Here is a 27,820-nt window from a genome sequence, read left to right as displayed (position 1 = left end):
AACCCACAGGATGCAGCAGACCTCTCCTGTCTTGCCTGCTGCTTCCCTCAGCTGTGTATTTGAGTACATATGTCTGTTGTGCTCCCTACTCTCTCTGGTGAATTCTCTCACCCCCACATGCCTCTGGCTTAGACCCCAGTTCTTGCATGCATTAATAAATAAATCTTTAAAAAAATTTTTTTTAATGGGGGCCTCCCTGGTGGCACAAGAGTTAAGTCTCATGCTATCAAGCTATCATCAGCCACTGTGGCCTAAGTTCAATGCCCCACCAGGGAGGTGACCCATATGGTGCAAACAGACCTCTCCTGTCTCCCTGCTACTGCCCTCAGCAGTGGATTTCAATAGATCTGCCTGTTCTGTTCCCCACTCTGTCTCTGGTAAATCTACTCACCCTGGCCCCCCGCACCTCTGGCCTGTACCCCAGTTCTTGTATGCATAAATAAAGTAAATCTTTAAAAAAATAATTTTAAATGCACATTCCTTTCACTCAGCAGTTTCCCATAGGTGTACTACCACAAGTATAAAATGATAAACCTCAAAAATTCATTGCACTGCTATATGTAGTGCTGGAGATGTAAAGTATTAGAAACAACCTAAATATCCATCCAAAGGAAATTTGTTAACTAAATTATAATACATTTTAGAAAGGAGTGATGTACCTATACTACTAGGAGAAAATCTTCATAATATAGAGACTCTCTCTATAGTATTTGTTTTTTTTTTTTTTAAATTTTTTTTTTTTATAGAGGCATGTTTTTTTTTTTATTATTATTTATTTTTGTTTTGTTCGTTTGTTTATACATGCACTGGGTACAGTCAGAAGTGCGGGAGGGCGAGAGAATTCACCAGAGCCAGAGCGGGGAGCAGAGCAGGCAGAAGGACCGAAGTACACTGCTGAGGGGAGCAGCGGGCGGCAGGAGAGGTCTGCGCGCCATGTGGGACCCTCCTCCGGTGGCCGGGGAGCAGCCGGGGAGCAGCCGGGGATCGAACCTGCGTCGCAGAGGCCGCGGGCAGCTTCAACCCAACGCTCAACCGCTGCGCCACCGGGGAGGCCCTCTCTCTATAGTATTTGAATATACTATATATATATATATACTATTCAATATATACTACTGAATATACTTTTGAATATACAGTAAGTATTTGATTGAAGTCACAGCTACAAAATAGTAACAATAATTGCTACTCCTGGGCCTCCCTGGTGGTACAAGGGGTTAAGATGCAACCTATGAAGCTATCCGCAGCCACTGCAGCACAAGTTAAATCCCCAGCCAGGGAGCTACCCACATGGCGCAGCAGACCTCTCCTGACTCGCCCGCTGCTCCCCTCAGCAGTGCATTTCACAATCTGCCTGTTCTGTTCTCCACTCCATCTCTGGTGAATCCTCTCACCCCCCCACACACACACCTCTGGCCTATACCCCAGTTCTTGTATGCATAAATAAATCTTTAAAAAAATTGCTACTCCTACTGTATGGAGTTATAGAAATTAAATCAAAGTCTCTAAAGCACTTAGAACAATATCCAGAATATACTACTAGCTATTTACTTCCACAATTGTTAATAAAAAGAACAAGGACACACACCATGTACAACTTTTGTATAAAAGAAAAAATAAATGTATGGGTTAATTATCTTGAAAATTTCACAACTCAGTAACAAATCAGTAGTTGCCTCTGGAAAGGAATTCAGGGAATCAGGAGAAAGGCAACTTATTTTCAGTCTGCCTTTCTACACCTTTAATTTTTTTTTAAAGATTTATTTATTTATGGATGCAAGAGCTGGGTATAGGCCAGAAGTGTGGGTGGTGAGAGGATTCACCAGAGACAGAGTGGGGAGCAGAACAGGCAGACTGACTGAAACACACTGCTGAGGGGAGCAGGGAGCGAGACAGGAGAGGTCTGCTGCGCCATGTGGGTAGCTCCCTGGCAGGCTGGGGTTCGAACTTGTGCTGCAGAGGCTGTGGATTGCTTCATAGTGCTGTGCTTTAACCTCTTGTGCCTCCAGGAAGGCCCCCACCTTTTAAATTTTTTACTACAGATATTTGAAAGAGAAATGAATTTAAGGAGAAAATTATCAATCAGAAACACATTAAAAGTAATTAAATTTTGTAAGATGTGAAATTAAATTATATTTTAATCATTTCCATTAGTGTTATTTTGTTTAAAGGATTATATGTTGCAGTCATTGAATGTTTTTTCCCAACCTTGCTACCCACTTTCAAATTATTGATGGAGCAGAGTCCTTACACCTCAATGTATGGACCTCAGACCAGAAGCATTAACACTACCTGGGAACTTATAGAAATATAGAATCTGGGGCCTCCCTAGTGGCTCAGGAGTTAAAATCTCAGCACTATCAAGCTAGCACCAGCCCCTGAGGCATGAGTTCAATCTCCAGTTAGGGAGCTAACCCACATGGCCCAGCAGACTTCTCCTGCCTTGCCCGCTGCTCCCCTTAGCTGTGTATTTTAGTGGATCCACTTGTTCTACTCCCCACTCTGTCTCTGGTGGATCCTCTCACCCCCCGCACCTCTGACCTACACCCCAGTTGTTGTATGCATAAATAAATCTTTAAAAAAAAAAGAAATTCCATCATTAGAACCTACTTCAAAACTTTTGATCATGAAAGGGGGGTGGTGGGGAAGGAGAAACAGGTATTTGGGGAGAAGAAATTACTAATACTAAATTTACTACTCATTGGTAACAAAAATAGATTATTTTGTCTTTGTCACACAACTCACACACACACACACAAATGAGAACTCCCATGCATTTAAAAAGATACCTACTGCCATGGATTCTTCCCTAAAATGAAAAGGTCACGATAGGATGCTCTCTGGAGTGTGGAAGGACGGTTGCCCAGGCTCTGCTCGATAACTTTGTGGGTTTCAAGCCTGAATCTACCACTCCTTAGATGCATAACCCAGGACAGGTTAAGTACTCTGATTTTTCTGTTCTATGGAGATTATATTACCACCTTATTGGAATGGTCTCTCTCTTAAGTGAGATAATATATGTGAAGTTCAGGGCATAATGCCTGCCATAGAAAAGGAGCCCACTAATGGTAGACAGTTGAGAATAAAGATTTTCTCAATCAATAATTCTCAAACACTACCTCACAGACAATCATTACCTGCAGTTAATGCTAAACACAGCAGGAAGCATCCGGAAAGCTACTTCCCTGAAAGTTAATTCAGGTCTCATGATCCACGTGGGAACCATAATCAGAGTGCCAGGGACAGGTTTTTCAGGATATTTGCTTTCTGACAACACCTGCCCTATTCCATTGCCTTCCACCAGCAGCGCAATACCTGTGTCCCTCCCAGTCTCCCCACGCCCCTGAGCAGAGGATCCTGTTTCTCACGCCTCCTGTTGCATGTTCCCACGAGCTTGCTCTAAAAGCTTTGAAACTAAAATTTTCAGGTGGAAATACTTGGAAGCAAACTTGATGCTCTTATTTCTAATCTTCAGGTAGCTCACCATTCTCTGCTCACTTCTTCCCGCTTCCCCAGGCTTCCAGCAAAAGTGTGAAGGTGAAAACAAAGTCTCCACACCTAATGATAGAAGCAAAGTCTGAAAGAGGATTGGAGACAGTCAAGACAGTTCTTTTCCTCTTCTATCTTTAGTTCCAAGATAAAGAACTTCTGGGGCCTCCCTGATGGTGCAGGGGGTTAAGTCTCAGCACTATCAAGCTGTCCGCAGCCACTGTAGCACGAGTTCGATCCCCAGCCGGCCAGGGAGCAACCCACATGGCGAAGCAGACCTCTCCTGTCTAGCCCGCTGCTCCCCTCAGCAGTGTATTTCAGTCAGTCTGCCTGTTCTGCTCCCCACTCTGTCTCTGGTGAATCCTCTCACTGCCCCCCTTCACCTCTAGCCTATACCTGTTTTTTTTTTTTAAGATTTATTTTATTTATTTATGCATACAAGAACTGGGATACAGGTCAGAGGTGTGGGAGGGTGAGAGGATTCACCAGAGACAAAGTGGGGAGCAGAACAGGCAGATCTATTGAAATACACTGCTGAGGGGAGCAGCGGGCACGACAGGAGAGGTCTGCTTCGCCATGTGGGTCACCTCCCTGGTCGGGAATCGAACTCACGCCTCATGCCGAACTCATGCCGCAGTGGCTGCAGATAGCTTCATAGTGCTGAGACTTAATCCCTTGCGTACCAGGGAGGGTCCCCCACACCCTGGCTCTTGTATGCATAAATAAATAAAATAAATTTTCAACAATTTTCTGCATTGGCTTAATTATCCACAATGGTTAATATATTATCTTTAATATAAGATTCTTTGGGATCGTCTCTAATTTCTGTACTCAATGCAGCAACCTTGCAAAACGCAAAGGGAAAAAAGTCCCCATAATCATAGCATGTAAAGATAACAGCTGTTAACATTTTGGCAAGTCTTCCTAAACTTACCTCTATGCAGAGATGCTTCATATTTGTGATGGGAGGGAGTGAAGCATAAACATTTAAGAGCCAAAGTCTTGGGTCTTTAGTCTTTGATTTTATTTCTGTTTTTAAACAGCATCTAACGATTTGGAAATGTCCCTAACAGCAAGGGCCAGCCCCATGCATTCCCAGAATCTCCTCTAGTGAGGGCTGGGTCCAGGCTTCAGCAACTCCCCCTCACCCACACCATCAGCCCTATTTTCTCTCAAGAGACTTGAGACACAAGAGGGTCTCCAGTTAGAGGGGAAGTTGGGACTAAGGGATGCCGCATGGAAGGATTGGGCTCAGACACAGCTGCCTTTGTTAGTCTCAGGATATTTTGGGAGTTGGTAGCATGCTCAGACAGTCTGTGGGAAGACATGGTAACAGCTCCTGGACTCATATGGCCTCACTCCTTCCTGGGCAAGCTCTACAGCACCCCTTTTTGCCAGGCCCGATACATTACCTTTAGAAGATAGGCAAATGGTAGCCCATGGTAACCTAGCATGCCTTGCTGTGACCTGGTCAACTGCTCTTAACTCCTTATCTAGGCAGGGGGGTAGTCAGGAGGGTAACGATGATTTGGACCTGAGAATGTCCCACGGCCTCCTACCACAGGGTTTGGGACCTGACTGTACCAACCCCTCACCAACTCTCACCTAAAGGGGAATAATACAAGGGAATCTCTTTGTGAGAAAGGGCAAACCTGGGCAATTCAGCCCCAGCATGGGCACAGCTGGATCACCAGGCTAGAGACGCCTCAATGCATGCACTAAAGCAGCAGAGGCAGCTCAGCGGGGAAAGTAGGGACCCACAGGGCTGAATTTATCCCCCTCCCAACTTCTCTCCACACCCATGGTAACCATGGAAACATAACCACCCCCTCCTGCCAGCTGCCTGGTTTTAGACAACCAGGGCTGGCCCATTTCCACCCAGCCAAGGCCTGAACCGATGCCAGGCTGGCCACAGAGTGGCTACAGGAAGAACTGGGATTGGGCGATTTGGTCAGTCCAGGCTTCCAGCACAGCTTGGGAGGACTACCACAGGAGCCTCCACATCTTGCTGCCTGGGCTGGGGTCAGATGGAGCTTAGTCAGCCAGCATGGTGGCCGGCAGAGCCAGCAGCATGGCCCCAGATGCCCTCTGCCTGTGGGCTAACAGCTACTGTGGGGCAGCAGCCCTTGCTGCAGTAGCAGCAGCCTCTGTGCCTCGTTGAGGGGGCTTTCTGGCTGCTGCTGCTGCTCCCCCAGCCCAGGCTGCTCAGCCAGCCCTCCCGGGCTGAGGATGTAGCGACAGTCACTGGGGGTGCCCCCCATGGCTCCCGGGGTACTGCCATCCCCAGCCCCACTGCCGGCCTGTTCCCCACTAGGCAGCTCCAGGCTGCCTCCTTCTGCAGATTCCTCAGCTCTCTCCAGGTTGATGTACAAGGGGTCCCGGCTGGTGGACAGCACAGAAAGATGGCCCAGGATGTTCTCCAGCTCCATTCGCAGGCAGGTGAAGCTAGGGCGCTGCTTGGGGTCAGCATTCCAGCACTGGTACATGAGCTCATACCTGAGGCAGAGAGGAAGATGAAGGTAGGGAGACGCCACAAGAAAGGGCAAAGCTGGCCCTGCCCTCAAAAGCAGAGGTCCCTTAATCATAAAGAACCAGGATTTTTAAAAATGTTGTTTAATACACTCATATGTAGGGCTTTCTTTGTAGCAGGCCCTCGTCTCAGTATTTTACATTTATCGTTTAATTCTCACGACAACCCTATTAAATGCATGATCTCTATCGTAGCGATGAGCACACTGAAGTGCAGAGAGGTTAAGAATCTTAATTTAGGGGCCTCCCTGGTGGCTCAGCGGGTTGAGTGCAGTGCTGTGAAGCTGTCCGCAGCCTCTGCAGCACTGGTTCAATTCCCAGCAGGCCAGGGAAATTCCCACATGCTCCCACTGTTCCCCTCAGCAGTGTATTTTAGTTCTTCTGCCTGCTCTGCTCCCTGCTCTGGTGAATTCTCTCACCCTCCCATGCCTCTGACCTGTACCCCAGTGCTTGTATAATAAATAAATCTTTAAAAAAAAAAAAAGAATCTTAATCTAGGCCACACAGGTAGAAAGTGACAGAGCGGTGATTTGAAGGTAGGTGGGTTGGCTCTGGAGACCCTCTGCTGCTGTTTTGAGAGCAGGTACTAGGAATGCTTTTGTCTTGCAGAACAGTCTAGAGTGAGGGCTGTTGTTCAGGGGGTGGATTTGAGCATCCACTCTTCATCCTACAGTCCTCACCCACGCAGGCAGTTTTCAATCCTCATTGTTCATGGACACCTTAGAGACTCTAAGAAAAGCTCCTATCCCACTCCGCCTGGCAGGAACACTTTTTATAGTCTGAGGAGCCTTACAGACTCCCAGAAATCTTATCCCTGTTCCCAAGGAATGCCTCGGGTTTAGCGAGGAACAAAAGAACGAAAGGGAAGAGGCCAGACCAGATTTCCTCCCTCTGACTTTGCAGCGTGAATTTGTCATGCAAATGCCTGACTTTCTCCCACAATAAAAAATCCCAAACACTCCCCCCCCACACAGCAGCTTTCCCTAGAGGGGCCCCCAAAGATGGGAGGAATCACACCAGACATGCAGTGGGCCGTGGGAATAGTCTGGAGTCATGGGTACGTGGCCAGCCTGGGATAGTCAGGCCGTGCTAGGAGCCAACTGGCACCTATCCACTGGGCTGCCTGGTGGGACGCCAGCACCGGCCGCCCGCTATTGACAACGCGAGCCCTGGCCCAGAAGGAGGCTAAACCAGGGCTTGATCCCACTGTCCAACAGCCTCTTCGGTTCCAGGCAGGCTGCAGCCGCAGGTAGCCTGAGTGTCCTACCCTTGCCACACCGAGCTGGTTTGTGTACTCAATTCCCCTCTCAGGTACAGGCGAGTCACACAAAGCCCAGACCTGGGATAATTCAAACCCACTGCTTCAGAGAAAGAGGACCGAGCCATTCAGACTGAGCCTTCCTCTGCCTGCCTCTGAAGGCCCAACACACAGTAAGAAATAGGGAGTAGTTTCTATCCCTGGATCACTGGACCTCACCCACACCCGGGTGTTAGCAAAGGTCCTCTGGGGGCCAAGGGAAACTCTGACATGATTTCTGGGGTGAGGGGATAGCGCTAGAACAACCAAATCACAAGTTGGCATGGCGGTTAAGAACACATAGTCTAAAATCACAGGGATCTAAGTTCAAATTCCAAGTTATCCTCTTACTAGCTGTGTGACCTTGGTCATGTTACTTAACTTCTTTAATCCTCATTCCTCATCTACAAAATGGGGATAATAATAGTCTTTTCCTCATAGCTAGAGGATTACCTGAAACAACGCCTGTCAAGCGTCTAGTTAATGTTAGTGATACGGTCTTCCAGTCACAAGGGGCTCATGAGACTCCCCCGTGCAGTGGGTGTACAGCCACCCCACCCCACTCCCAAGCGCTTCAGGATTCCAGGAAGGAAAGAAGGCCCTTTCCTTCTCCCCAGGATCTCAGCTTGTTATCTTAAGTCCTCTACTCTCTCAAGAAGAGGCCAAGACAAAAAAGGCACCTAAGTCCCGCCCCCAGCGCCCCCTCCTTGTCAAGCCAGGAATGCGAAGGAGCAGCAGTTTTCTCTTGCCCCAAGCAGCTCTCTGTGGGGGAGGGAGAGCTCAGTTCAGGAGATTTTCTTAGAGGAGCCGGTGACTGAGAAGGAGGTGGGGGCAGGGAGAAGGTGACAGAGTAACCTGGAAACGTGCATACTTGGTCAAACCTGTACCTTCTGCCTTTTGGGGCTTCCTGGTTCTCTTGCTGGAAAGTGAAGAAAATAGAGACAGGAAAAGGCTGGAGCAAGAAATGTGCGATGGAAAAGAAGAGAAAGGAAACAGGGAGGAGGTGGCACAGGGGCTAAAGTCTCAGCACCATCCCAGGCTACAGCAGCACAAGTTGATCCCCAGCCAGGGAGCCACCCACATGGCGCAGCAGACCTCTCCTGTCTCCCTGGCTGCTTCCCTCAGCAGTGGATTTTGTCGATCCACCTGTTCTGCTCCCTATTCTGTCTCTGGTGAATCCTCTCACACCCCCATGCCTCCACACCCCGCACCTCTGGCCTATACGCCAGTTTTTGTATGCATAAATAAATAAAAGTAAAACCTTTGAAAAAACCCAAAAAGTTCCAATCAAGGTTCTGAGCTCCCACAGGCCAGTAGTGGTAGTGGCGTCATCTGCTAAAACCCCAAATTCCTGTTTCCTCCCCAGTCCCCTTCCCAGGTACTCACACGTCCTCCATACACTCTGGAGGCTGTTTGAGGCGGTTCCCGCCGATGAGGTAGTTGTAAATCTCAGCGTTCTCAATGCCAGCATATGGTGTTTGCCCACGAGTCATGATTTCCCACATGGTCACCCCGAAGGCCCACTGGACAGAATTGAGGTTGGAAGGGAGGTGTCACTAGGCTTCCTAAGCCAGGTAGAGCCCCAAGGTAAGCGCATCTTTGGGATCTGGGGCCTTGTGACTGGGCAGCCAAAGTCCAGAGAGGAGACCTGGTTAGGCCCTGGAGGAACTTATAGGCCCACCCCTGTCTAGTCCACACCACTTCACCACCACCAAGCCACTTCACCACCACCAAGCCTCTACTCACCACGTCACTGTGCACAGTATACAAGTTGTCAGCCAGGCTCTCTAGGGCCAGCCACTTGACAGGCAATTTTGAGGCACAGCCCTGACGGTAATAGTCCCCGCTATAGATCTTCCGGGAGAGTCCAAAGTCAGCCACGCACACGGTCATGTCTTCTGCCAGCCTGTGAGGAGAGTTGGAGGTTGGCATCGGCTGTCCCCAAGCAGGCAGCCTCACCAGAGCCAGGGCATCTCTGCTCTCAAGCTGTCCCCATGCACAGCAGACGCTGTTCCAGGCAGGAGCCGACCACTAGCTAAGCGCTCCTCCTAGCACCAGCTGCTGCTCCCACGCCCAAGTCCTCCAGAATTCACATACATGCAATTCCGAGCGGCCAGGTCTCGGTGGATAAAGTTCCGCGAACTCAAGTATTCCATGCCACAGGCAATGTCCACCATGAACCGGATGAGGGTCTGAAGTGGCAGGTTCTAGGAGGCACACAGGAGAAGCTCAGGCTGCACTGACCCCGCAGAAGAATGGGTTCCCCAGCCAGAAAGCCTAAAGACTGTCCTCAGACACACTTCACAGGAAGGGGAGGGCAGGGCTTCCCAAGGCAAGGAAGCTTTGGCGAAGTCAGAGAGTGTGCCCAAGAGTCATCACTCACCCCACCTGGAGTTCCACAGGTCTCTTCTCCCTGGAAGGGCCCTTGCCCAGCCTCAAATGCCCACCAGGGCTTTGTGGGCGGGGAGGAAGCCTACTAGCAGAGCCTTAAACCCAGGGCCCACCTTTTCCCAACCAGCTGAATCAGCCCTACCCATCAAGTGAGGCTCTCTTTCCGGGTCTTTGCCCCTTTCCAACTCCTGGCCACCACCCCTTCCCCAGGCACTCACGAAGGGGTTCTCCCCAATTCGGGAGGCGAGCAGGAAGGCGTGTAGGTCCCCGTGCTTCATGAAGGGGAGGATGACCATGGGGATGGGGAGACGGCCTTTGGCCCTGCTCCGGAGGCTCACCCCTGGGGACAAGGGAGAGTTGAGCCAGTCACGTAAAGGTCAAGGGATAGCCTGGGTGTCCACGTGGGCCCTGCCTGTTGCATCCTCTCTCTAGCCCGAGCTCTCTCTCTTTCCCCACAAGTTCCACTGTGGCCTGCAGACAATCCAGGGTGCTCTGGCTGCCCTCACATCTCTGGAGCACCTTCTCTGTCCCCTCCTCCTCCTCTGTGGACAGTCTTCATGATCAGACCTCTGGTACAGGATCTGTAAACAGCTCCTTACCAGGAGTCTGATCAGATTTCTGTCAGGATCCCCAGCCCCTTGCTATTTTGCAGTCTGCTTACTTATGAGGTTAAGTCCAAACCCATCTCCCACAGGATACCCTCCCACCTTGGAGGAGCAAATTTTAGCCTTATTTTATATCTGCCTCTCGCGAGAAGGGGCTTACCAACAAGCTTGGCCACGTGTGGGTGGTCAAACTCCTTCATGCAAGCCGCTTCCCGAAGGAACTCTTCTATGTCACTTGAGGCAATGATGTCCGCTGGGGAAGGAGAAATGGACGGGATGAGGGAGATGTGCCTCAGCTCTGACCCAAGACCCCTGGGACTGGTCCTTGAGATGTCTGCGGTTCCCTAAGGGCATAAGAAGCTGCCTGGCCATGAGCAGGAGAAATGCCATGGGCGGTGCTCCCCCACTTTCTCCACTTGCGACTGCCTCCCCTTTGGTTTGGACAGCCCAGCAGCCCAGCCAACCACAGCTTTAAACACCCCAAGAGTGAGTGAGCCCAGACAGTACAGACGTCAGAGAGCAAAAGCTGATAGGTGTGTGGGTTTCTGCTTGTGAATTAGTCACATGGAACAGCTAGCATCCCGGTGAGTGCTGAAAATCCAGGGGGCCAAGCAGAGTCGACTTCAGGATCAGCCGATCCTTTCACCCTCGAGTGATATCCACATCTGCTATTTTCCACTCACCCTTAAGCATCTTTACAGCCACTTTCACAAAGGAGCCATCGTCTTGCTTCAGCTGAGCCTCCCGCACCGAACCAAACTCTCCTAGGAACCAATCCAATGATGGTGAATCCCCACGGCCTCCTGTGCCTTCCTCTCTTCCCTCCCAGAAGACCCTCCGTAGGGACACAGAATCATTAGACTCTGGGGCCAGAGGGAGAGGCTCCCTTGTCTGTAGCCAAAGCAAAGCTATGCTGGGAATAACTCCTAACCCTCCTCCTCCCCAACCGCCATGCCCCCAAACACGCCAACTATGGCGTCTACAAGCATACCCTGTCATCCTGCTGACAGGGGCTGACCCACACCGCCCAGTGATGGCAGCAACCAAACACACCCCACTCCCCGCACAGCCCCAAAAACCTTTGCCCAGCATCCGGCCCAGAGTGAACTGCTGCTCTGGGATGAGAACATCCTCCAGTTTGTCCTTCAGCTCATCGCTGATGCCCAAGCTGTCCACTGTGAGGAGGAAGTGGTGAGAAAGGGAAGGGGCTACTTTGATTCCTCATCTAAAACCCAGCCTGCCTCTTCCACCCCAGGCCTCACCCTCAGAGAAGAGATGAGCTTAATTAAGCTCCCCCACAGCTAGGACAGCCACCTCCGGGAAGGGCGGTCTTGGTGTTTTGCCCACCGTTGTGTGCTTGGGGCTCATCAAGATTCAGACATAGGTGTCAAATTAATGAGTTAATAAAAGGACTGCTGCTAGGGACACGAGAGCCCATTTTTCCCTCCTGTGACTCCCCACTACTCACATGTGGCCTCAATGCGCTCAGGCCTTTCTCGGTTGAAGGACCGGGCTGCCCGGAAATGAACAGCTGGCTCCCCCCGGGCCATGACACTGTCAAAGGCTTGCCTAAAGGGAAAGCAAACTTGGGATCAGCTCCAAGGTCTTCAGTCACCATCTGCCTCTCCCTCCATGTCTCTACCCTCTTACCCGAACCGTGTCTCCTTTCGCCTCTTTCGAAGCAGGATGAGGGCCAGAGCAGCAGCCGTCACCAGGGCTGTCAGCACACCCAGGACCACGGGCACCCAGGAGGTACGGCTGTGGGGCGGGCCCTGCTGGCCTGTGGGAGGCAGGGGCAGTGGCATGAGCAAAGCGGACACCAACGAGACCCTGTATAACTTTTTGATGATGATCACCTGGCCTGGTCAAGAAGTCCCCCTAAGTCGATAAGGGTCCCAAGTATAAAAAGAGGTTTAAGGGAAGACCCAAGAGCTCCTACCCTGCCAGTGACAGTTTTGGGGGGGAAAAGAATGAGGTATAGTTTAAATATCAACTCTGGTCTTGACAGCTTGACTCTGAGTTTTTGGATCTCTCAGGAGAGGCCAGCCTCCTCTGAAGTGTCTAGGTTGTTCTTAAAAGCCTAGAACCCTGTTCCCTCCCCTTATAGGCCTCACCTGCATGGTCATGAGAAGTGACCACTAGTGGCTGGCTCCAGGGCCCCCAGCCAATTGCATTGGAGATGCACACACGCACAGTCAGGTCCTTCTGTGGATCCCAGCCTGTCAAGTTGGCCCTGGTCCCCTCCACTGTCAGCTCACCCTGCAGCCAGGAAAATCCCCCAACCCACAATGAATCTGAGGAACAGGTCTCCAGTTAGGGACCCATTTGAAGACAAAAAAGGACTAGCTAGGAACATGGGAGGCTAGAGACAGGGTGGGCTCAGGGGATGCAGGAACACAACCTGCTGAGAGCAAGCACATTCCTGCTCCAGGCAGCAGTGGCCTCTCCTAAAGACAAACCACGGCTCAGTTCCAGAATGCAGGGGTGGGGAGTGGGAGGGAACCGGGCTGGGGAGAAGGAGGCCTTATCTGTGCCCTCCCCCACTTTGTGCAGGAATGGACTTCCTGCTTTGCACACGAAGTGGCAATCCTCTTGGGAGACATAATCCAGCGAGGAACACAGCCAGAAGGAGAGCAGGGGGGATGTCCAGCCCACCAAGGCCCACCAAGGACAGCCATTCGGAATTTCTGCAGGCCTTAGAGCCCTGAGGGCTGATTCTGGCACACCTGCTGTGGAGTGGAGGCTCTGTCACTCCTTACCTGGGTTCCGTTGTCTTGAACCCAGGACAGTTTATAGGGTCCCAGGGGGACTTCCAAAGGGCCCTCAGGGATCACTTCTTCCCACTCCAGGATGAGGCCTGAGTCTGTGTGGATGGCATGGAGGTTCTGGGGAGCACTGGTTGGTGCTGTTCCCAAAGAGAGAAGGTTACTAAGAGTGCTGTCCTTCCCACCATCACCAACCCAAGCCGGCAGTCTTTGCAACTGACTCCAAACTGCTGAGAAGAGTTCCCCTCCCAGGCTCCTGGGGAGGAGGGGTAATTAACAAAGCCCCGAGCAAGCAGCTCAGCAGATCACTGCTCTTCATTGCCTCAATAGCTGCTGGAGAACACTAAGCAAGTTCCCACCCCGTGGTCTTTGCATTGACCGTGCCTCCTTCCCCCAGTGATTGCCCCTTAATGTTTATGACCCTTCCCTTATCATTCAGAGCTCTCCTGGACCACCCTCAGGCAGGCTTCCTCACCACTCATCTTTTCCACTCTGCTTGTCTGACCCGCCCACTAGAATTACGGATAGAACTGCTGAGAGAACTGGATTTATCTAGTTCACAGGTATGAGGCAAGCACTCCCTTCATCGGCTGAAGAGAGCAGGAACCTCCCTCTCGACTAACCCCTCTCCCACACAGCTCCATTAGGAACTGCAGCCAACAAAGTCCTTATCCCACTCACACCCTGCCCTTCGCAGCCTCTGCTTTGTGCGTCCTTTACCTAGACCCCTTGTCCGGAAGGGCACCCAGTCAGCATATGGAGAAGGCCCCAGGGCATTGGCACAGCGCACCCTGAGACTGTAATTGGTGGCAGGTGCTAGGTCCCGGACCAAGCAGGTAAAGGGTGGCACGGGAACCACAACAGCCAGGACCTCCCAGTCTCCTGGGGCCTGCTTCACCTATAAAAAAGTAGGAAACAAATGATGTAGAAGAGAAAGGAGGAAGGTGGAACAGGTATGGGGGCATGAATTAATCCCTCCTCTAAGTCTATCAGCAAACACTTGCAACCCACCCCCTTCCCACTCACCCCCAGCACTCAAATACCAGGTTGCGTATTTCCATGCCTTTGCAAATGCTGTTCCCTTTGCTTGGAATGACCTGTTCTTCCTGGCAAAGTCTAACTCATTCTTTAAGACCCAGCTCAAATACAATGCATTCTCTAAAAACCTTTTTCAACTGCTCCAGAAAACTCATATCTAGTTCATGATATGAGTTGGGTGCCTATCTCGGTTACTTCTTAGAAGTAGTTATCGTTTACTGTAACTGTTTGCATGCCAGAGTTTCTCAAGGGCCAAGTAACTGGGAGCCTAGGAGCACCAGGAGCCAGAGCTTCACACATTGGGGGTCCAGGGAAAGAACACACATGGAGATCTAGGTACCAAATGGCTAAATATTTAAACATTACACGTCAGCTAACAAACTACTAAATATTTTCTATCATCATCATATGTCGACAAATAAAATTTCAAAACGTGGAAGTTCAGGTTTGCATTTATAGTCCTCCAAATCCTTGGGTTCTGGAGCCAAGGAAGAATGTGGGTAGCACAAGAAGAGCTAGCTTCCAGTCAGGTATACCCACTACGAGGGACATCACATGCACAGGTGGGGACAATGTCGCCTGCACCCCCACCCCGAAATGACTGCCCTTTGGGGCAGTCAGGAAAAGGTATAAGTACCATGTGGTCCACCCTTGAGAGGACAGACCAGGGAACAGGCCCACACAAACTGCCTTGGGGTGTGCTCGTGATCTGGATGGGCTTGATGGACGGGCTTGACCTTTGGCCTTACAGATTCCCTGCCCAGAGCAAGGGGTGTGGCCAAAGGAAGGTCTAAGTGGGGGTCCTCTAAATGGTAGAGCCCAGAGTAGGAGCCTTCTCCTGTCCGGGGTAACTGCCTTCAACAGTTTCCAAGGTGCTAAATACCTTTTGACTAAACATGAAAACGAGCAAGCCTGCCTTGCCTCCTGCTTTCAGTATCGCCTTACCGACCTTTTCTACTGCTTAATGCTGAGAACCCCTCATCCCCTTGTTCTCTTTGGCATGAGTCAGAGGGTGCGCTATGGTAAGTGCCGGTATCAGATAAATCAAAGGTTTGGGTATTTTTCCAGTTATCCCAAATCCGCTCTAGTGATGTTTTCCAGTCTGTAGACTGCAAGGGTTTGAGCCAATGTGCAGAGCTGCTTGGTTGCCCCTAAAGGCACAAGGGCCCAGACTCTTGGGGGAAGGGAACACCACCTAAAGGGGAGCTGAAAAGTAAGCCCCAGGGCAAAGGATACCACTCCCACCTGGAGAGCCCGCCCGCCTGTGTCAGCCTACCTGGACTGTACAGGACTGGAGCAGGGCCAGGCCGTCAGCCCCTGGCATCCAGGCCACACTAGCATTGCTGCTGGAGAGCTTCGTCACTGTGATGTTGAAGGGGGCTGCGGGCAGTGCTGTGGAGGGGGACTTGGCGTCAGTGCCCTGGCATTCAGTGCCCAGGAAGGAGAGACGGGAGCGGAAGGCATGGGAGGCAAGCCTAGCCCCTCCTCGGGCTGGAGGCCCCAACCTCAAGATGGCCACTCAGCACTCCAGACCTCAGTCACGCACGAACTGAGCGACTAGTAGGCAACAGCTGGTCATGTCAGAGTAGCGCCTAGAGTGCCCAGGGTCTGGAGAACAGGGGCCTCTTCCTGAATCAGGTCCCCTATCTGATCAAGGAATACGATTAGATGGTGAGGGTGTGCGGGGACAGCACTGCAGCCTCAGGAGACAGCCCTCCTATAGCCACAACCCATTCCTGCACACACAGACCTCTCCTTCCTTCCTTCCTCCTCCCTCCCTCCCTCCCTCCCTCCGCACACACCGGCCTCTAGGTCTCTTCAGTCACCCTGCTGAGATTTCCCCACCCCCATCCTCTGCAGGGGCTGGCAGCAGCAAGGTTGGGCATGAGCCTTGACCGGCTCCTGCTGGCTCCCTCTTCCTCCCTCCCTGAACTCTGCTTCGTGATGGGAAATCTGCTGTGACGTCAGGTTTCTATTCTCATCTCAGCCAAGGCAGGGTCTCAGGTGCTCCCACTAGGAATGGAGCTAAGCCAATTAACCCCTTATTCTTCAGATCCCAGCAGGGAGGAAGGAAGTGGAAGAACAAAAGATCTTAACTTCACCCACCGCCGGTCAGCTTACTCGCTATGCCCCACCTCCCCCACCCTCCCCCCTCCCCCACCAGCCCTCCTACCTTGAAGACGAACAGTGGCTGGTCGAGAAGAGGCCAGACCTTTTCCATTGTGAGCTTCACAGGAGAACACAGTGCTCTGGGTCACCCCTGGAGCGAGAAAACCTCAGTCAGCCCCCCTACTTAGCAACCCCCACTCAATCTGGGATTGGGGAAGGGAGATATTTAAGGTCTGGGTCCAAACATCCTAGAAGTCGCCCCAGCCAAAGGAGCGTGCTATCCAGTGGGGGATGGTGGAAAGAACAGGGATTTTGGCAACTGATGGACATGGATATAAATCCCACAGCTGGGGGCTCTGTTTTCTCATCTCCCAAATGGGAGAACCAAATGACGTCAGTGAAGTGCAGGACACAGAGCAAGCAGTTGAGAAATGTTATACCAACCCTCCCACCTCAAGCCCATCCCTTGCAGAGAACACAAAACTGCCTCCCTTTTCTGGTCTCTTCTTTATTGCGCATTCCAGAGACCTCTGTTTGCTCTGTGCCATGTCATTGCTGTATTTGCAGATTCTTTGCTTGGTAATAGTTTCCAGCTTCTTATGTATGTGTCTTGTCTCCCCAAATACAATAATTCCTTGGGGGCTGAACCGATGGCTTTCTGTTCCTCTTTTGTAATCCCCCGGTCCCCCGTGGTGCCTAGCACAGTGTGGCGTGTGGAGTAGGAGTTCAGTGAGTGCTTATTATCAGGCTGGCTGCCTGAAGGTCCCAACCACGCACATCTGGAGAGAACTGAGCCCAACCTCCATTCTAATCCGCTCCAACCCAGTGCCTCCTGAACAGGACTGCCCTTGCTTGCAACAGGTCTCGAAGCCGGCCCCTTCTCTCGAGATTCATACTGCTGGAGGATGTGGCAGATCAGACCCTTCCCTCCCTCCTCCAGCCCATGACACTAAGCTTAGCCTCCCATCTTTTTGGGGCAATTCAAGCACTGAAGAGAAACAGTAAACTTTGTTTCATAGATAAGCGCCTTCCAAGCATGTATGTGCTAAGGGATCTGGCGGTCCAGGTGGGTATGCAGGTATGGCTCCCTTGGGTCTGCGTGAAGACATCAACAGATACAGTTCGGGAAAACGTCTGGAGAATTACAGGGTGGGCCACTAGGAGGGAGACCCTGTGTCTTTGTGCTGGAATCTCCCTCCTCTCTTTCCTCCTCCTACCATTCTCCACCCTGCAGGCTGAGACTCCTGTCTTCTAGGCGTCTGCCAGACACTCCTCTTAGCTCTGCGTGGGCTGGTTCCTGGCTCCTTCTCTTGGAAGGGATGGGGGAATGGGTGCCCTTGGCCCCACGCAATTCATCTCCCAGGGCCAGCTGTGCTCAGCCTGGACTACTGTGAAAGGGAAGAGGCTCCAGCACCCCCTCAACACAGCAGGACCACCACTGGCCAGGTGGGCCGAACTGCTCAAAGCCCCCTCCTGAGGCTGCTCACCTGTTACATTTAAAACAGAAGGAGAGGGAGTGGGTTCCCCAACCTTCGTGTCTCCTCTCCACCAGATAATGGTAACAGGTTCAGGTGGACCCACAGCCTCACAAGTCAGTTGGAAAGAGGCATTGGGTGGCACTGCCAGATCTTTTGGCTCCACAGTGAAAAATGGCACACCTAGAGAGAAAAGGGGGAGTAAATCTTACCACTCCTCCTTGGTGTCCTGCTGCCCAAATCACAAGTTTGCTCCCACTGGAAGTTCTCTAAGTAGAAGGTGCCATGGGTTCTTATGCTTGGTCTATTATAAAAGAAACATCCAGGGCCTCCTTGGTGGTGCAAGGGGTTAAGACACAACCTATGAAGCTAACAGAGGCCTCTGCAGCACCAGTTCGATCCCCGGCCAGGGAGCTACCCACATGGCGCAGGAGACCTCTCCTGACTAGTCCGCTGCTCCCCTCAGCAGTGTATTTCAGTCAATCTGCCTGTTCTGCTCCCCTGCTCAGCCTCTGGTGACTCCTCTCAGCTCCTCCCACATCTCTGGTCTGTACCTCCATTCTTGTAAGCATAAATAAATAAATCTTTAAAAAAAAAAATGAAAATGAAGAAGAAAAGAAACATCCAGCTTGATGAGGGAAATTCTCTTCTTTGGTCTCCTAAGGAGTAGATCCTTTATGCTGTCCCCCAAGGCAAGGTATTCTCCCTTCTCAGACCAGCTCAGCCCATCTCTCAGACTAAGGGAAAAGAACCCGAGGATGAGGAGTTGGGGGAAGGAGAAAAAGGAGGGGGAGTGGGTGGGAGCTTTAGCAGAGTTCTGCTGGCAGGCCCAGCTCCCGTTCAGGGCCCTTTGTTACTTTCTTAGTCACTTTGTTTTCCAGGGCTAAACAGCTCTGGGCTCAACACAGCTGCGGGAGCCTTCCTCCCCTCCCCACACCCCTTCCTGGCCTGGCCACTTGGCAGAATAAAGTCCAGCCCCAGATGGGTACTGGAGGCTTGTTGCTCAGCCAACTGAAACAGGCTGTACTCCATAGGTTGTAGGACCGAGTAGCTCCCTTGGCGTTCAAATACCCACACTCCAGTGGGCATGGTCTTCTGACCACTTAGGGCATGGCCTAGAACCTGGTGCAAACGAGGTCCCAGAGGGCAGTGAGGCAACCCGGTTTCCACTGGTTTCTGCACAGGAGTGGTCACTAACAGACAGCACCTACTCCAGACCAACATGCTCACCTGCCACTGGTTCCTCACCTTCTACAGTGAGCCATACAGGCTGGGAGGTCTCGGTTTCTCCCCCATCCTCCACCTGGCACCAGTACCGGCCTGCATCAGAGCGCTCCACTGACTTCAGGCTGTGGAAACAGGACACCAGGCTTGCCTCCCGGGGTTACAGGGGGCAGCTCTGCTGGGCACACTCAATGGCTTCAGCCTGCCTCCATTTCTGGAAGTTTCCACTGGTTGCCAAATTAAAAAAATAAACTACAGACTTCTGTGCATCAGTACTGCCCTTAGCTGGCAAACCCCAAGAGCTCAGCTTGCCCCAGGCCTGGCATCTGCACCTTCCCCCAGTGTTCTGCACCTGAGGAAGGCAATCCAGTGCTGCTCACTGACTGAGATGTACATCTGATCCACACTCTGGACCACAGCCCCATCCTTCATCCACTGAATCTCAGGCTCTTTCATCCCCTCCACGCTGCAGTTGAGATTCACGGGCTGCCCCTGAGATACTGTCAGCTTCACTGGGGCTCCCATGAGCTTCAGACCTGAGAGGTAGGAAGGAGAATGTGTCAGTCGGCTTGAAAAAGATCCTGTCTCTGCATATATCCCCCATCTTCTTCCAGAACCTAGCTCCATGTCAGAGGGCTGGTACTCAGCCAACAGCCAAGGAGTAGAGGCGATACAGTAGGAGGGAAGGTGGCCTGGACCTGGGACAGGGAAGGAGCACCACAACCTCTCTGGGCACCATTTCTGCAACTGTCAAGTCCCCCCCCAGTTCTAAGGAAGTGATCTTTTCCCCATACCTTCCCTGCTGGGCAGCGTTAAGCTCAAACCCAACTTCCTAAAGGGAAGACAAATCAGGCTGAACCAGTGGGGCATTCTAGTTCACCTGGGGCAGGTACCGCCCTGGGAACCACTACTGCACCCAGTCAGTGCAACAGGCTGCCAGCTCTCTGCCCAAGGTGACAGCCCAGACTCCACGCTGCTGCTGGCATTCCCCCCCTGCATCCCACCCTGGCAAATGAAAGGAGGCTGAAGAAGGAAGTGCTCCCCAGAAGTAGAGAACATATGGCTGCAAAACCACGTCAGATCAAACACATGGCAGCCTTCCTGGCAGCCTCCCGCTCTATTAATACCTGAATGTGTGCAGGGGTGGGTGCTAGGAAGGTAGGAGGTAGAAGGGAGGGAAGGGGCCCTATGCAGGAAGTCCAGGACTCCTGAGCTATTGGCATACCAACAGGGACTACCTTCTGGAACTCTACCCTCTATACACACACACACACACACACACACACACACACACACACACACCTTCTAGTCACACACACACCCCCCTTCTAGTCTACTGACAATCTGAAGCAGAGACAGGCAGGTGAAGTATCTACATTAGCTGAAATCCAGACCTGCTTCTTCCCGCCCTTTGCTATGTGACTCTAGGTGAGCTCCTGGGCTCTCTGATCCTGCGAAACCTACCCCTCAGTTTGTAAATACTTATCATTCTTTCACTTCCTTTCCTGGAGAAGCTGGTATGGCAGGGAGTGATTCTCAGGAGCAGGTGCCAGCTGGGTGACTACTACTTTGGCCTGTGCCTCTTCCCTATAATGGGGCTCGCCCACTCAGGACAGTCACAGAAAGGAAGCATCGCCTCCTACCCCATGCACATCCAGCCGTCCCAGGGGTATGGAGCGTAAACTTGGGGATCCCGGGTCTGGCCACTGCCCACTACTTCGATGGTTATGTGGGAACACAAGGATAACCCAAGACCAGCAATCTTGCCCAGTCCACCCTCTCCAACACCCCGGTTTCGGGAAGCTCTGAGTGGCCACAGGGACCAGAATATTCCTGGATGTTATCTGGTGCCCGGGCACTCACAGCCCCGGGATCTACACCGTCCAGGGACAGCTCTGGAGCGCTCGGCTCCAGCCCCCGTGGCTTCGGCGCGGGGCTCGGGCGCGGGGCGGCGGGCTGCGTCCAGGGGCTGGGAAGGGACAGCCGGCAACTAGGACTGCGAGGCGGGAAAACCCGGCCCCCACACCCCCTGGCCGCTCAGCCCCCAGCCCCCTCCCTCGCCTCGCAGCCGGCCAGAGGAGCCTGGACGCGAGAAAGTTGGGGGTGGAGGCCCGGACCCGCGCTCCCGCCGCCGACACCGCCCGGCGCCCCCTCCCCCAGCCCCGCGCCTCGGCCTCCCGGTGTCGCCCCCCGCCCCCCAAACCTCCGGCCCGCCCAGGCCCGGAGCTCCCCCGGCGGCGGCCCCGGGCTCCGACCGCGGCCGCGCCCCTCCGCAGCCCCCCGCGTCCCGCCGCCCCGCGCCTACCTGCGGCCGCGGGCTCCGGGAGCAGCAGAGCCGCCAGCAGCAGCAGCGGCGGCGGCAGAGGCAGCGGCGGGAGCCCCGGCCGCCCCATGCTCCGCCTCAGCGCCATCGGCGGCGGCGCCGCACCATGCCCGGCCCGGCCCGCGGGCGACCTGGGGAGGGGGCGGGGGCGGGGCGGGGCGGCAGGGGGCGCGGGGGCCGGCGCCGCGGAGACCCGCGCCCGCCGCGAGCCGCCGCCGCCGTCAGCCGCGCGGGGTCCCCGGGGCCGCTCCCGGGCCACCGCGCTCCTTCCACGGCCGTCGCCGCCGTCGCTGATTCATGTTCTCGGAGCCGCCGCCTCCTCCCCGCCCGCCCGCAGCCCGCGCCCGCCCCCCCGCCGGGAGCCCCGCGCGCGCGCCCCGCCCCGCGCCCCGCCCCCGCGCCCCCCACCCGAGACCCGCCTCGGCCCCCCGCCCCCGCCCCCACCCCGAGACCCGCCTGAGACCCGGCCCGGCCCCCGGCCCGCCCCGGCCCCCCGCCCCCACCCCGCCCCACGCCCCCGGCCCCCCGCCCCCCACCCCGAGACCCGCCTCGGCCCCCGCCCCCCCCGCCCCGCCCCGCCCCCGTCGTGCCCGCGCCCCGCCCGAGACCCGCCCGGCCCCCGGGAGAAGCGCCCCGGCCACGCCCCTCCTCTCCCTAAACACGCCCCGCGCCTCCCAGCCCGGCCTCCGCCCCCCCCGCGGTACCCGCCGGGCGCCGCCACCACGCCCCAACTTTTGTCTAGACGGATCCCAGAACCCGGCACCCCTCCGAGCAGAAGCCTCTCCCGCCGCCAGGCCCGCCGAGCTGCCGTGACTCAGGACTCCCCCAGGACGCGCGGGCACCCCCTTTGCGCCTCTGTCACGAACCTTTTCCCCGAGTTCCCAGTGTTTGTCCAAGATGACCTTGGACCTTGGGGCGCGAGTTTTTTCGAAGATCTTGGCGGCCCTCAGGCGCCGGCTCCGAGGGCCGAGGGCCCCGACGCCGCCTGGGGCTTCCTCCCCGCGCCCCGCGCCCGGGACGCGCCGAGAGAGCTGGCCGCGGCCCCGCCGTCTCCATCGAGGCAGCAGACACTGCACACAGTAGGCCCGCCGTGAATAAATAGATGCCTGTTAAAATGAATGAACAATTACCTCAGCGCTTGGCCTGCCCCACAACTAGTAATCACGGGGGTGGGCGCCCACGGACATCCTGTCAGACGGATGCAGAGCCGGTTCCAAGCCCCGCCGACGGCGCTCCCGCCCGGCCCAGCCTCGGCCTGGCCCCTCAGCCCACCCCGGGGCGCCCTTCCCGCAGGCGGGGAGAAGGTCAAGACACTCGGCTCGCCTTGCCCGAGGCCTCCCTGCATCTTTTCAGGAATTCTGAGCAGCAGGGGCCTGCCTCTTCCTCCACTTGGCCCCGTCAGTGCTTGTTTATTAATTACACTAATGATAACAACAACAGCCGTGTTGGCGGCGGCCTCAGACCCAGCTGGGGGCGCCCCCAGGCGGCAGCACAGGGAGCGGCTGCGGATGCGCCGTCGGTTGCATGGCAGGGCCCCGAAGGCTCAGGCTAGCCAGTGCTCCGCCAATTTTCTTGGGCAATGGGGGTCGGTTCCAGGACCCTCTTCTTAAAGAAAAAAACTTGGGGTGGGGAGACAACAGAAAAAGGAAAAGAACTTGCCGCCTTCCACAATCCACGCCTTCTGAGCTTGGGCTGAGTTGCATCAGGGCAGGCAGACAACAGTCTGGTGGTGAAGTCAGACTTGCCAGAGGCGCGGCTCCTGCAGCAGTGTGGCCGCTGCTGCCCTGACTTGAGGACTTGTCACTTCTCAAGGACCTCTCCCCTCCTTTCCTCTCTGGAGAGGACTTCACATGTCCGCCGAGAGGAAACCTCCTCCTATTGATCCTGGCTGTCTTTGGAAAGACTCCTAGAAGCGGTCTTCCGCTTCCTCTCACTTCTTTCCCACATTTACTGAACTCTGACAGGGAGGGAATCCCAGCCCAAGGGCCCGTGCTCTGTCACCTGTTAAGCAGACTTCTCAGACACGGCATGGACTTAACAAACTCCCTACCTCAGACTTAACAAACTTCCTACCTCAACTGAGGCCTGTCACTATCCTGTCACTATCCTCCTGGGGTGGCACCCTTTCCATGGGGGGGCCAGAAGCTCTGAATTCCTGGTTCCTCTACCCCTCTCAGTTCTTAGTATTTCCCTTTGCAGGATGGAGGTGTAGGTAGGGCCCTGGTCTTCTGACTTTCCAGCTTCTATAGAGAACAATTGCCTTCCTGAGCCTTTGTGGCCCACTCTTCTTACCCATGCCCCCCACCTTCCTCTTCCGTGCTGGGCATGGCATAGGAATGTGCTGTAAGTGTACGTGAGCAGGTGTGACTTTGTGGAAGAGGTGTGTAGGTGGATGAGAGGGTGTGCATTGTGATGTATGAGGGAGGGTGTACATTTGTGCAAACTAAATGTGACTGACGCTTTGTGGGCGGATAGGGAGAAAGTGTGTGTATGTGTGTGCGTGGAGGAGGTAGACTGCCTATGCAAATACATGCCTGCAAAACCTCCTTTTCATTGCTTGAAGGAAACTAATCAAATTAACAGGAAATGTATTTGACCTAATGCAGGAGCAGCTGTCCCAGGAGTTCCTGTCTTCAGAACAGGACCAGAGTCAGTTATGATCTATGGGGGGGGGGGGTTATAAGCGGAGGGAAGGAGATGGGATAGGGGGATGAGACAACAGCAGCCCCTCATTATGAATGGAGCCAAGCTGGGCTGTGGCATCTCCACTAGGGTGAAATAATCATCCAACCATCCTCTGCCTTTTATGATCCAGGACTACCCAAGGAGGCCAAGGATGGAGGAAAGACAAACCTGGAAATATAACCCATCTGCCCACAATAGCAGAACATGCTAATGGCAACGTCCATCAGTCCCAGGAAGCAACAGTTTCAGTTTTTTCAGAGTTAGGACCAGCTCCCCTTCACCCCCCTCAGGGAATAGAAACATGCAGGAACCAAGGTGAGCTGTGAGACTGGCAGTCTCAGGTCTCGCTGACCTTATGACTAAGGACCTGTTCTTTCCAACTACTGGTTAAAGAGGTGGGTGTGGGAAGTTCCACTTAGAAATGGGGTATGCCACAGACTGTTCCTGAGCACCCTAGAGAAGTCAGGGAATCTATGTTAGGGGGGCTTAGAGGGAAACTTCCTACAGATGTGATGCCAGGGGCACTGAGACTTGTAGTGCCCATAGCCGCCTTCTGCCTGAAATTCCTAAGCCAGACACGATGCCAGCCCTTGCCCAGTTGAAGATGAAGCAGAAAGGTAAATTCCTAGAAGATAACACATTTTGACTTACAGTCCTCGGGGCACTTTCAAATAATCCTCCCCCCCCCCCCCCCCCCAAAAAAAAAAAAAGCAGATTTAGAAATTGGAGTGAGAGCAATAGATTGGGGTTTCTGAAATGGCAGATGAGTCCAAACATGTGGAAGAAAAACTTTATCATCTTCAAAATGTCACTTAGGGGTGGCCCTGAAAGGAAGGGTTGCACACATGAGTGTGTGTGAATGTTTCCTATCTGACTGTCTATTGCGCTCTCTTTTTTTTCTTTTTCTTTAAAGGATTCACCAGACAGAGTGGGGAACAGAACAGGCAGAATGACTGTAGTACACTGCTGAGGGGAGCAGCGGGCAAGGCAGGAGAGGTCTGCTGCGCCATGAGGGCTCCTTCCTGGCTGGCCAGGGATGGAACCATACTGCAGAGGCCAGCGACAGCCCAATAGCGCTGTCTTCAACCCTGCGCCACCAAGGAGGCCCTATTTCTCTTTTTGACCCTCTCTGCCTGCAACCTTGCAAATGAGGCATTTCTGGCTCTGTTTTCTAAAACACCTCTGATTGTGGACATTTTATTTTTTTAAAAGATTTATTTATTTATACAAGCACTGGGTACAGTCAGAAGCGTGGGAGGGTGAGAGAATTCACCAGAGCCAGAGCGGGGAGCAGAGCAGGCAGAAGGACCGAAGTACACTGCTGAGGGGAGCAGCGGGAGGCCGGAGAGGTCTGCACGCCATGTGGGACCCTCCTCCGGTGCCCAGGGAACAACCGGGGATCTAACTGGCGCTGCAGAGGCTGTGGGCAGCTTCACAACCCAGCACTCAACTGCTGCGCCACCGGGGAGGACCCCTGATTGTGGACATTTTAAACATATGCTAAGGTAGGGAGAATAAAATAACAAACCCCCAATGTACCCATCACTTTGTTTCAATGATTATCTTAGCCAATTGTATTCTATTGTCCCATGTTTAGTGGTGTTGCTGGAGTTTTTAAAGACAAATCTTAGTCATATAATTTCAGCTGTAAATATTACACACTATCTGTAACAGACTTAAAAAAGTATCCATCCACAAATACATTCAGATGGTTACATATAGAATATTTATAGATGTATATGGATATATATAGCTATGCACAGATATAATTCCTAAAACAAGACACCCCAGTGGCAAGGAACATACCTAGCACCTAAATCTTGGCTTCTAACATAATTTTCCAATGAAAGGATGCAAGGATAATTGCAGAAATGACTGACTTCAGGATCCAGGCAAGGAATACACAAAACGAGCCTGGAGCATCTTGTAGTGACAAAAGTAAGGAAGTACAAACAAAAACAAAAACTGAAAACAGACCAAGCCCCCTAGCCCCCGCCCTGCCAAACACACACACACACACACACACACACACATAATTTATATTTGAATAAATAAATTAATAGGGAGCATAGACAAGTCTCCCATGCAGACCTCCCTGGTGGCACAAGGGGTTAAGTCTCAGCACTATGAAGCTATCAGCAGCCACTGCAGCACAAGTTCAATTCCCAGCCAGGGAACTGGTCCATATGGTGCAACAGACCTTTTCTGTCTTGCCTACTGCTCCCCTCAGCAGTGTATTCTGCTCCCCACTCTGGCTCTGGTGAATCCTCTCACCTCCCTGCACCTCTGGCCTATACCCCAGCTCTCATGTGCATAAATAAATAAATAAATCTTTTAAAAAACTCCTATGCAGAAAAATTCCAAATAATGTATGTACATACTCTACCATCAGGAAGGGGAGCACAATTCCCCACTTACTAAGTGTGGGCTATATGTAGTGCCTTCCTTCCAAAGAGGACAAAAGGGATAATGGGGGCCTCCCCGGTGGCTCAGCGGTTGAGCGCTGGGTTGCGAAGCTGCCCACGGCCTCTGCGGCGCCAGTTCGATCCCCGGCTGCTCCCCGGCCACCGGAAGAGGGTCCCGCATGGTGCGCAGACCTCTCCTGCCGCCCACTGCTCCCCTCAGCAGTGTACTTCGGTCCTTCTGCCTGCTCTGCTCCCCGCTCTGGCGGATTCTCTCACCCTCCCGCGCTTCTGACTGTACCCAGTGTTTGTATAAACAAAACAAAACAAATAAATAAATGAATAAAATACATGCCTCTTTAAAAAAAAAAAACTTATAAAAAAAAAAAGGGATAATGGGAAGAGGAGTGGAAAGATCTGGCAAACTGCCTCAGCGACAAGATTAAGGTTAACATCAACCATGACAAATTGTGCAATGGTCTGTACACTTGATACAATGTGATAAAAACGGCATTTTAGCTATGTGGTCTTCTTCCCAAGATCCAAATATAACCTCAGTCCAGTCTTGAGAAAAACATCAAACAACTCCTAACTGAGGAATATTCTACAGCATATTCTACCCAGTACTGCTATAAATTGTCAAGGTCATCAAAAACAAGTCTATGAGGGCCTCCCCTGGTGGCGCAGCGGTTGAGCGCTGGGCTGCGAGGCTGCCCACAGTCTCTGCAGCGCCGGGTTCGTTCCCCGGCGCCACCGGCGAGGGTCACACACACACACACACACAAAACAAGTCTATGAAAGTATCACAGCCAAGAGGTGACTAAAGAGACCTGACAACTGAATGTCACGTGGCATTAATTCTAACAAACTTATTGTATTAATATTAAATATTAACAATGGGGGGCTTTCCTGGTGGTGCAGGGGTTAAGACGCAACCTATGAAGCTATCCTCAGCCACTGCAGCATGAGTTCAAACCCTGGCCAGGGAGCTATCCACATGGTGCAGCAGACCTCTCTGGACTCGCCCACTGCTCCCCTCAGCAGTGTATTTCAGTCAGTCTGCCTGTTCTGTTCCCCCCTCTGTCTCTGGTGAATCCTCTCATCCCCCCCCCAACACCTTTGGCCTGTACCCCAGCTCTTATATGCATAAATAAATAAATCTTTAAAAAAAACCACAGCACTGATTGTACCTAAAATGGTCTTTGGTCAAGTGTGATTTCCTAAGGTCTTACGAGCATGACAACATGCTGGGTGCTGAGCGTTATGGACACAAAAGAGAAGGCTTGGGGGCCCCCAAGGAACTCAAAGTCTAGTCAAGGCAACAGGTCACATGATGTGGAAAGGTGGCAGCTGTCAGTGGCAGCTGTCAGTCAGCAACGCCTTGCCTTCCAAATGCCACACAAGTGGGGCGGGTGGAAAATCCCAGGTGATTATAAGAAAAGTTCAGTGAGTAGGCCCAGTTGGCAAAGGCTTAAGAGCTGTTTCCTGCTA

General features: G+C 53.0%; 1 protein-coding gene across 1 annotated transcript; it reads right to left on the bottom strand.

The window, feature by feature from the left end:
* Positions 1–4,236: 4,236 nt before the first annotated feature.
* TYRO3 (TYRO3 protein tyrosine kinase) lies at positions 4,237–21,345 on the bottom strand. Its single transcript, XM_037502262.2, has 19 exons — positions 21,225–21,345; positions 19,272–19,455; positions 18,944–19,044; positions 17,708–17,878; positions 16,285–16,371; positions 15,388–15,503; positions 13,794–13,971; positions 13,068–13,213; positions 12,423–12,567; positions 11,959–12,088; positions 11,777–11,877; positions 11,388–11,483; positions 10,992–11,072; positions 10,469–10,561; positions 9,922–10,043; positions 9,410–9,519; positions 9,059–9,218; positions 8,699–8,835; positions 4,237–5,982 (listed from the first exon to the last, which is right to left on the bottom strand). Exons 1-19 carry the CDS (start codon positions 21,328–21,330, stop codon positions 5,586–5,588), a joined length of 2,661 nt encoding a protein of 886 aa, XP_037358159.1. The 5' UTR covers positions 21,331–21,345; the 3' UTR covers positions 4,237–5,585.
* Positions 21,346–27,820: the final 6,475 nt, after the last annotated feature.

The sequence above is a fragment of the Talpa occidentalis genome, unplaced genomic scaffold (genome assembly GCF_014898055.3).
Source record: "Talpa occidentalis isolate TD23 unplaced genomic scaffold, MPIMG_talOcc4v2.1 talOcc4.11, whole genome shotgun sequence".
Taxonomy (NCBI): domain Eukaryota; kingdom Metazoa; phylum Chordata; class Mammalia; order Eulipotyphla; family Talpidae; genus Talpa; species Talpa occidentalis.
The sequence above is the reverse complement of the archived record's forward strand: the minus strand, read 5'-3'. Positions and strand labels throughout refer to the sequence as shown.

Coding starts and splice junctions, on each gene's coding strand:
- TYRO3 (XM_037502262.2), bottom strand. CDS start 21,330: ATGGCGCTGAGGCGGAGCATGGGGCGGCCGGGGCTCCCGCCGCTGCCT. Junction 13,972..15,387: donor TCCAGTCCTGTACAGTCCAG/GTAGGCTGACAC, acceptor ACTTTTTTATAG/GTGAAGCAGGCCCCAGGAGA. Junction 5,983..8,698: donor CCAGAGTGTATGGAGGACGT/GTGAGTACCTGG, acceptor TCTCTGCCTCAG/GTATGAGCTCATGTACCAGT.